Raw genomic sequence first — 10,593 nt, forward strand, 5'->3', positions numbered from 1 at the left:
TAAAGAGAAATAATATTAACAATGAAATCATATAGTATCATATATAAAAGTAAAAAGTAAAAGAATATAAAAATCATAGAATAACCTAAAAAAAATAAATGACATAAGAGTGAGAAGAAAAATGAAGAAAAATTCAAAGTTGCAATTTTATGTAACAATCATAAGAAAGAGTGAGTATAAAGAATTTTAAGTTGCAATTATATTTAATAATCGTAAGAAAGAGTGAGTATAAAAGAGGATGAATTATGTTTAGGAAAGTCTAGGGGGCAGCAACTTTATTAAATTTTGGCCAGCATGTAACCAGCAAAGAAAAGTGAGCCATTAGATAAAATCTCACACTAATCTCACACCGTTAAAATCATCATTGATGGCTATTTGATGGCTACAAATCACAAAAGTTATTGGCCCCTTAGCACTCCTCTTATGCTTATACCTAATAAAGAGAAATAATATTAATATTAAAAGTATATAGTATCCTATACAAAATAAAGAGTAAGAGAATATTAAAATTATAGAGTAACCTAAAAAAAATGTCATCAAAGTGAGAAAAAAAATGAAGAAAAATGAAAAAGAATCCTAAACTATAATAATGAGGTACATGAGAAATAGAAATAAATTTAAAAATAATTCAATTAGACACAAAAAGATTAAAAAATAATTCAATTAGATAAGTGATAAGCAAATGGTGCCACTTAGTTATTTATGCTGACATGGCATAATATTAGAAAGTTAGAAGACTAAGAATGCATTAGAACACTTCTTTCAACTATGATTTAATATATTATAAATAGACTTGTAGGTTTTTCTACTAAAATAAGAAACACAGATAAAAAGAGAAATCAAATTAAGAAAAAGTCAAGAATATGACCTAAATAACACTAGAATCACTACAACTCTTTTATATGATCTAATTATGTCAAATCCAAATCAATTAGACCGAGTGTATCCCATTTCAATAAAAATGACATCGAAATTACTTAATGATGGCGGTGCATAAACTCAATTCAGAACAAGCACACAAACAAAACTCAATCAACCAGAAAAACACATTCAAATTAATTTTGGATAAGAAAAAATCATGAATATGACTTAAATGACGCTAGAAATCACTACAACTCTCTCGTATGATCTAATTACATCAAATTCAAGTCAATGAGATCAATTACACCTCATTTAACTCATAATGGCACCAAAATTACTTAATAATAATGACATACAAACAAGACTCAATTAACCACAAAAATACATCTAAATCAATTTTTGGTCAGAAAAGTCATGAATATACGTTAAATGACACTAGATTTAGTGAATCACTACAACTATCTTATATGACTTAATTATAACAAATCCAGGCTAATGACAACAAGCACAAGACATGCACACTAACAAGACTCAATCAACCACAAAACACATGTATGTAAATTTTAAATAAAAAAAAATCGTCAATATATTGATCATAATTCTTGTTTCACTCTCTTAACAAGAACTTGTGTCACGGTTAAAAAATTTTAGTGTCAAAATTGAGAAACTTCTGTGTCGCAATTAAAAATTGTTATTTCATGATAAATTCTACATAATTCAAAACTCCTCCTTATCTTTATCATCATCTTTTTTTCTTTTATCTTTTCCTTCTTGTTTTACCTTTTCATAATTCTTGTTTTATCTTCTTAATAAGAATAAAAACAAGAAAAAATCAAATAAAGAGAAGAAACACATAATACTACAAAATTACTAGAAAAAACACGAGAAAAAGAAGAAAAAAACCAGCAACAGTAGCAATAAAAAAACGAGGAAGAAGAAAAAACACGCAAAAAAAAAAAAAAAAGATACAAACGTTCATGTTAGTGAAAATAGTTGGAGCGCATTTTCACACTCTAATGAGACTAGTTTTTGTTAAATTTAGACTAACTTGATTAGACTTAGATACCAAAAAACAAATTGAATGTGTAACAACTAACAAGACTATAAAATTATACATCAAGATATCGTAATTATTATGTATGAGCACGAGATATGGCTGACATGTTTATTGAAGGAAAAATGATGTGAATTTGGAATATGATACCAAACATTGAACAAGTTGAATTGATCAAAATTTTCATTTGGATCTAACCAACCCAGAGTTATTACTGAATTGAAAAATTGAAGTTTTGCTTCCAAGGCGCGCAATGGTTCACCTTTTGATGGTTTCCCTACGAATTAAGAATGAGCTTGTACCAACCATCTCTAGTTCACATTAAACCATCAAGCATAATTCTGCCTCACTTGGGAAGCTGCTATCTCAAGTAGCATTTACCAGTTACAAAACAGCTACTAAAACAAACATATAAACAATCATGCTGTTAAACACTTAAACATGAAACGAAGATGCAGTCTATGAGAGTCCAGCATTCTGTTAAGGTTTCATTTCTATGAAACATTAAAAAGGGCCGGCCTTCATGATTTCAATCTTACATCAACTAAAATGACGAGTAGATTGAAATCGAAAACCCAGTTCATCAAAACCCCACCAGCATTCAGCAGCATCTTAGAATGTTATATACCTATTTACAAATTATAACCGTTATTGATGTGCATAAATATCATATTTGAAAGCTATGCCCAAAAAAAGTTCTGCAAAAATTGTATTAGGAAGTGACATGTCTTCTTGTCAGAATCACAGGCTTGCTTAGGTAACAAAGAGGAATTTCAAGTCAGCCTCCGTCAATTTCCCTAGCGCCTCGGAGGAGCCGCCAATAGTCCTATTAAGGGAGGGACATGAAAGCAATTGCCATTATTCATAACACATTATGTCAAGGTATGCATACCTACATTTCAAACTTGTTCACACATTTAACTTACCCTTCAAATACTAGTTCCTTTTTCTCTTGCAGTTTTAAAATCCTCTCCTCAATTGTGTTTTCAATGACAAATCTGACGATTCTGTGCAGCAAAACAATGTCAAAATTTCACCATAATAATAACAAGAGTAACCAACCCTCCATTTCTTTTTTCTCCTTTTAATTGCATTTTCGAAGTGTTGGTTCAAGAAGCAGCACCTGATTGGCTTATATTGCCCTATTCTGTGAATCCTGTCTTGAGCCTGACGCTCCACAGCAGGGTTCCACCAAGGGTCCATCAAGAAAACCTGAGCTTGCCCAACAAATGAAGCCACGTGTTAACAAATTAAATCTAGGCAAGGCTATTGGAGGGGAAAAAAGAAAAGGAAGAAAATAAAATAAAAAATAGTACCAATATTTGACTACTTTCAAAGCCTACATCAAACAAAATGTTTAAAATAGTGACCAAGAAAAGGGACTTTAAATAGTCCATTATTTGTGTAGAAATATAGGTTTATGAAAACAACAGTTCAAGGAACATGTGACAAAAATCATATTCAAGTAATCAACCCATTATGAATATATGTGGCCTACACTGAAGAAAATATGGTGCAAAAAGAGGAGCAAGAACCAAACCTAGAAAAGAACACCACAGCAAGTCATAACTCATAAGTTTGCATTACAAGTCAATAAATAGATTAACCTATTTTCCCAAAGAAGCTACTCTTAACCATAATCAAATTTATCACACTAGGAATCCCAAATATGTCGAGTTATTAACTGATTGAGGAAAGATGTTAAGAACTTCTCGTAAGTGAAGTTTAAAATATGGCAACACCGCATAGGTACTGGGTTGAACTTGGTTTTCAGGCACTTAATACTCCAATGGTTCAAATCTTGTGCATAATGAATGGTCACTCATTATAGTTCAAAACTATACAATTACCTTGGTCGGTGAACGATACAACACTTTTTGCTCAGTGCATCATAGGTCCTACCAGTATCCATAAACTAATCTCCAGATACTCTAAAACTGACTTAAAATTTGACAGCAGAATATAAAAAGATGCAAAAGGAGATAACTCACATGTGATGCAACTGTTAAATTGAGAGCAACACCACCAGCCTTCAAGCTCATGAGGAAAATTTTGCAGCCTGGATCATCAGTAAATCTCTTAATGGCAGCATCCCGAGCAGCCAATGACATGCTTCCATTCAATTGAACACAAGATACACCTGACTGCAATCAGTTTGCGATGTCATCATCTTGATGCATTCTGCACACATTTATAAAGTTGAAAGTGACATAAACATTACCTTGTGCAGGGAGTAATTTATGAGATCCAGGAATGACGTGAATTGACTAAAAACAATCCCTTTTGCAGATCCATCCCTTTCAACCATAAATCTGATTTCTTCTCTCTGCAGCGATTTCAACTCATTCAAAAACGAGTTTACCAGAAGAAATTGCAGACCAATAGATAAACTCATAAGAACATTTTTTCAAGACATAGAAGCATTGCTTCAGATACAGCTTCCCAGATGTAGTCTCTCTTACCTAATTCCCCCCTCCCCCACCAAAGAGCTGATAATAATATTATAGGAAGAATAAAATAAAAATAAATAAAAATCAACAGTCAAACCCTTCAGCTGGGCAATCTTTCAATAGACAACCATTTTTCTTCTAGCAAGCAAACTACATGAATTTGTAAGATACACACCAGTGCCTCAATTTTAGTGCTTGTCTGAAAGTTCTCAAGCCGAATTCTGTTTAGAATGCTGGAGGATCTGAAACCTTTAATGGTTGTCTTATTAACCTGAACCCCAACATCCTTGTTTGAAGTTAAATCAACAGTAAGTAACTTAGAGCATGTGGGGCATGATACTTGTCCTAAGGAAGCAGAAAAGTCTATCAAGCATGCCTTGCAAAAGATATGCTCACAAGAGGTAACCTGAAACAAAAAGGAAAAGATATTCGAATAAAAATAAACAACACAATAAAGCTGGTTTGGTTTAAGTAGCTTTCCCATTTACATGCTTGTAAAGACAGAAATAGTGGAGATACAATAATAAGTTTATTTACAAGAAGAAAAGATGAACTTACAACAGGATCTTCTACTGGCTCATGACACAGGCCACAAGCTTGTTCAACATTACCATTACTAGGCAAGTTACTTTCTCTTATTGCAGTAGTTTGAGAATATACCACAAGATATGGATGATCAACAGCCTGTGTATTTAACCAGTGATGCATGAGGCACATGAGTAGACATATAAAAGGGGAATAATTAATGATAAGAACAACTTTAAGATAATAAGAGTAATGAGAGTAATAAAGGAAATCAACTTCTGATTTCCACATTTAAAAGGAGGGGGAAAATAGTATTGAAATAAAGAATAACAATATTTCAAATAGGTCACTCAGTTTTAAAATGAAGCTAAGAAATTCCCGCCATATAGTGTGTTTTTAGTTTATCAATGTCTTTACAGACATGTCCTATAAACTACTAACAATTCCCGCCATATACTGTCATTCTTTTAAGCTTTAAGGTCCTGTCAAAAAAAAAAAAAAAGGCTTCAAGGCAAAACTAATTCCACACCTTGTCAGATTCAACTTGAAATAACTCGCCCAAAAGAAATAAAAAAAAAGAAAAGAATTAGAAACATAGTTAATTGGGATTCAAGAACTTCAAAAGGAAACAGAAGTATAGAACTTCTGATTAGTTCCATTAGAATAATGAGCATTCACCTGACGAAGCCGTGTGAGGAGGTCAAATATATGAGCATAATTATTCATCAAAGTATTTTCCTCAACATATCTGTAAACAAAAAAGTAAAATATTTGAACACAAGTACACAACCATTGATGACTAGCATGGCTAAATCAAAATAGAAGAAATTTTTTCCCATTATCTAATATAATTGTAAGAATGGAATATAAGGAAACGACCAAGAGAAATCATGTATATCCAAACCCTGGATTCACCTTCTGTTCCATTTAAATAAAAAAGAAAAGTAGAATCATAGGTTCAGAATCCATTTTAATTACAAAAATATAATCATGAAAGAAATCTATAAGAAGTTAATTCTATATTTTTTACCCATCATTATCATTTCCCCCTCACTACTTTCTTCTCCACTTGCTTCAAATTGAGAAGTGTGGGAAAAGGAATTCATATTCATACAAATTCTGATATGACAAAGTACTGGTATAATCTAATATTAATCCACAAACATGGTTAAACTAAACTTGTTTGACATGATCAAACTTCTATGAGCACATTGATAACAGCTTGGAAACCAATCATCTGAAGTTGAGGCAAGGCAAGGCGTGCCAGACCTAGCTAATCAAATGTCAGATGGAAGTTTCTGATAAACACTTTTTGGCTTATGTTTTGACCCACTAGATTAACCTCAACCCTAGTTGACAAAAGGAACTGTTCAGGACAAGCAATTGCCCTCCAGGCCAATTTCATTCACAACAAGGTGATATAAGAAAGTAATTTAACAGCAACCAGTAAATTCAATAGCACTTCATTCTTACGGAATAAATTTTATTTTTATTTTCTCACAGACAACAGCTTTACCATACTTTATGATGAGATAAAGAATATGACATACGTATTAAACTGTGCCTGACTTTCATTGTATAACGATTCATAATAGTCTTGCTCTTTTATATCCAGGCTATCCTTCCTCAATGAAACCTGCAAGGAGAAATGAAATAGAAATAAATATGTAGGGTTTCCATATTCATAATTGCACAACTAGCCATATGAGCAACAGGAACTTACAATTCTAGGTGGTAGTGCAAGATCAGCAGCCCTGCCTGTTTTAGTTCGCCTTAGAACTATGTTCTTTAAAATTTTGTTCTTAAGCAGTATCATAGCTCTTCTTCCATAATCACCATATCCATACGATTGAATTGGTGTGGCAACATACTAATCAAGATTAAACATGAATAATAAAGAGCATGTTAACTTGTCAGCTAAGACTCTGTACAAAATTAAAAAGAATTGGCAACATAATCTCTGTCACACATGGTAAAGAAAAAATTAGATCAACAAACTGTAGACTTACTTTGTTCCACCAACAAAAATGTCTAACAGAACTGTGACCACAGGCTGAACATTGTTTAGAGGAGCTGCACAAGGGGACCAGGATATTAAACATAGTTAACAATTCCAGAATATCTAGTATTGAAGAATGTACAAATACATATGCCTATGAAGGCAGCACATGCACCCAACACCGTATATATTAACATAATGATGCAAGTATTTGAAAAGTGTGAAAACAACAGATGACAATGCTTATCAAATCCACATATCGTTTTTGATTCTAAGCCATACCTGTGATCAAGAGCCCGGCAATCACAGTCCTTGCAGAAATAATAGGAATAAGGAACTATTTGCAGAAACCGAACCTGCATAATGGCATTCTACGTGAATTATGTCCATGATGAGATATAAAACTTAGCTTTCAGTCTTCCACCAAACAGCGTATAGGAGAAGTTTGTCCTTGATAAATTATATAAAAAAAAAGCAAAATAGATAGTAGCCCAAAAAGACTGTAGTGTTACCAGAGAATACAGCTCTCCAACACGGTTCTGCAGGGGAGTGCCACTAAGCGCCCATCTGTATGAAGAGTCTAAGGCAAGAACAGCTTTTGCAGTGTTACAGTGTCTCGACTTTATGTAGTGTGCCTATTTTTCATATAAAGGAACAGATCAATTCATATCTCACAATGATGATTTATAATATATCGTTTGCAATAAATAAGAAACACCAAAAATGTAAAATTAGAGTTATTAGATCAAAACCTAGGCTAAAGCAACAAGTCATTAACTTTAAAAAAACAAAATGAACTGTAACCATAAGTAGGAGATAGCTGATTAAAACTTTGCTTAGGGATATTCAAACAATAAAGAAAACACCCTCAGATGTGTGGAAATAATAGAAAAAGGGAAAGGTACAAAATAACTATTTCATTGAAAAACATCTTATGGAAATTAGAAAGTTCAATTATAGAAGTAAAATAGTTCCATTAATCTTGATCATAGTATGCTATCAAAACTCACTTCATCCAATATGATCCGCTGCCATTTTACAGCATGAAGAAATGATTTCTCCCTGTCAGTGGCATCTAAATCATCCATTCCCAAGCCCATTTTCTCTTTCTTTTTCTTGTCAAAACCATCCTGTTCCAATTCTTCATTCCAATACTCATGATCTTTTATCTTCTGTTTTGTAGCAAACTTTTTCTTTTTCTTCATTTGTTTTGACTGTTTTTCTGTTCTCACAGCATCAGGTCCACAAAAATACCTCAGGTGATAAGGTAACTTATTCAGGTAAAATAATTTTCCGCAATATTGGCACTTTTCCTTAGGAGGCATCATATATTTTCTGTACTCAGACTCCACGATAGAGTAGGTTGTTATTACAAAATCATATTCAGATAACTGTTCAACATTCTTTCCTCTCCTTGCCCCATGATAAACCAGCACCTTGGTGCTTCCTTTCAAAGTAAATCGATCAATCTCATTAACCCACTGAGTGACAGCAACCACAGGACAAATAACAAGTGTTCCTTTGATAGCAGGTAAGACTCTTGATGAACCTGCCACAGGTGCAGGTTCATCTTGCTCACAAATCATGTGCTGGAATTCACGTTTAGCAAGTACTAGGGTAATTGCTTGAATAGTCTTCCCCATCCCCATCTCATCTGCAAGAATTCCTCCTCTTGACACAGAACTTTCCTGCTTCAAAGCCCATGCTAACCATTCCTTCTGGTACCTCAACAAAGGCATAGTCAGATCTGAGGATGGCTCAGCAGTTTCATTCATTTCTTCATTTTGATGATCTAAGTCAGCATCTGCTGATAAATTCTCATCGATCCACCTTTCTTGCTCCTCTTCCCAAGCATGCCATAGTAATACTATGTCAGATGCTCCCTTTTTGCTTTTCCTTGTTTTTTTCTTCTTTCGGTTATTAACCAAATTGACAACAGCTGCTGGCTGAATCTCTACATCAATCAGTTCTTCATTTCTCAAGTTGTGTGTCTTTCTTTTCTTTTTGGACTGTGCCTTTCCCCTTTTGTATAAATGGTTGCTACCATCAGATGAATCAGAAGTGTAATCAACCATTATATCAGAAACACTAATGCTTAAAGTTGGGTCTTGATTCAAGTCGAAAACACTGTTCCCATCTAATGCATCTGTAAGAAAATGACGTTTAAAAATAACACACATATGTCAGCATAATAATATTGACGATTACATAAATAAGAAGGTTTCAATTTTCTTGCACAATGATATCTACTCTGCTTCTCCTACCGAGTCATGATAAAGTAAACTAGAATCTCAAACAGACATAATTACTAGTTCATAAAACATTCCTTGAGTCAGACATCCTTTCCTTTCAATTGGGCAACACTAACAACTCAAACCGTATAGCCAACCCAGTACTACCAACTAACAAGCAAATATCATAAAATGAAAATTCTTAAAAAATAAAATCCAAACCACGAAGAAAGGTAATTAATATTAATATACCTTCATACTTGGAATCCGAAGATATTGCATAAGCATCTCCATCCATATCGTTAGTTTCAACTCCTTCAGTGGTATCCCTCGGTTGCTTCCCCTTCCCTGCTCCTAAATCCGCACATGAACACACCACAATATAACTAACTAAAACAATAACTAAGTTCCGCAAAGCAATAAATCATCACACTCGAAACCCTTTTTTTTTTAATGCTAAAAAAAATCAACTTTGAAACACTTTGCATTACGAAACCAATTAACCTCACGAAGAGAGCAAAGGTATCAGTTGAATTGGGTCACTTGTATCCAAGCATGCCTAAAATCTCTAACAATGGAATCACTTGTTAGACTCAAAACTCCGTTAAAAAGTAATAGTAAATAAACAAAATATAAAATAAAAACTGAAAATGGCTAAAAATAACGCACTCACAAAGTCGCAATTCAATAACATTGTAGCAGATACCAAAAGGTAGTAAAGTCAACACCAAAAGCCGCGAAAAGAAAAAAGAAAAAAACAAATAAAAAAAACGGAAAAGACAAAATAAAATTAAAAAAAAAAAAAGAAAAGAAATAGATAGTAGGAGTGTTAGTGTGTTACCAGAAGGCGAGGTTTGGGAAAGGCGACGATGAGAACGAAGCTCCATTGTGAAAGAGAGAAAGAGAGAGAGGGGTTTAGGGTTTTAGATTGGAAGGTGCGGTTGGAAAGTGTTTTTTTTTTTTATGTTGCGAGAAAAGAAAAGAGAGAAGTGAGAAGAGGGAAGAGAGGGGGGAAGATGGTTGTGTTAAGGGAACCGCACTCGCTCCACAAACTGTGTGACACTCAAACGGCGGGAAGACACTTTGTTTAACAGTGCCTCAACGACAAGTGCTACTATTCTCTGCAACGCGGACCACCTTATCCCTAATTAATTAACTAATCCGCATTTATTATGATTCCACCATTTCTATTTGTATACGTACAAAACTACGGTAATTAATTTTGTTAATTAATTTTTATATATAAATAATATTTATTATTATTATTATTATTATTATTATTATTATTATTATTATTGACATGTAGTTTTTACTTTTTAACGATATATATTTTTTAAAAAATAAAGGGATTTGTTAAGAATACCAAAATTTACCGAAAAAATATTTTGTAGAAAAGGTAAAAGGTAAATTTTTATGTTTTTGATATTATTAAAAACTTTAAAATTATACTTTTTATAAAATAAAATTCCTTTT

General features: G+C 33.1%; 1 protein-coding gene across 3 annotated transcripts; it reads right to left on the bottom strand.

Annotated features, from left to right (window-relative positions):
* Positions 1–2,377: 2,377 nt before the first annotated feature.
* Positions 2,378–10,283, bottom strand: LOC107629976 (Helicase protein with RING/U-box domain-containing protein). Of its 3 annotated transcripts, none has more exons than XM_088508623.1 (17): positions 9,962–10,167; positions 9,625–9,686; positions 9,373–9,474; positions 7,900–9,035; positions 7,402–7,524; positions 7,172–7,245; positions 6,900–6,963; positions 6,614–6,760; positions 6,441–6,526; positions 5,569–5,638; positions 4,924–5,049; positions 4,541–4,771; positions 4,137–4,241; positions 3,907–4,059; positions 3,039–3,127; positions 2,842–2,922; positions 2,378–2,741 (listed from the first exon to the last, which is right to left on the bottom strand). In XM_088508623.1, the coding sequence occupies exons 3-17, from the start codon at positions 9,416–9,418 to the stop codon at positions 2,669–2,671; spliced, it is 2,604 nt and encodes an 867-aa protein (XP_088364749.1). In that variant the 5' UTR covers positions 9,419–9,474; positions 9,625–9,686; positions 9,962–10,167; the 3' UTR covers positions 2,378–2,668. The 3 variants fall into 3 exon arrangements, with proteins under 3 accessions (XP_088364749.1, XP_088364750.1, XP_016188442.1); XM_088508624.1 differs by having other exon boundaries at positions 9,625–9,679; positions 9,962–10,080; XM_016332956.3 differs by lacking the exon at positions 9,625–9,686 and having other exon boundaries at positions 9,962–10,283.
* Positions 10,284–10,593: the final 310 nt, after the last annotated feature.

The sequence above is a fragment of the Arachis ipaensis genome, chromosome B3 (genome assembly GCF_059453495.1).
Source record: "Arachis ipaensis isolate K30076 ecotype BB chromosome B3, ASM5945349v1, whole genome shotgun sequence".
In the NCBI taxonomy this organism is placed as follows: Eukaryota; Viridiplantae; Streptophyta; class Magnoliopsida; order Fabales; family Fabaceae; genus Arachis; species Arachis ipaensis.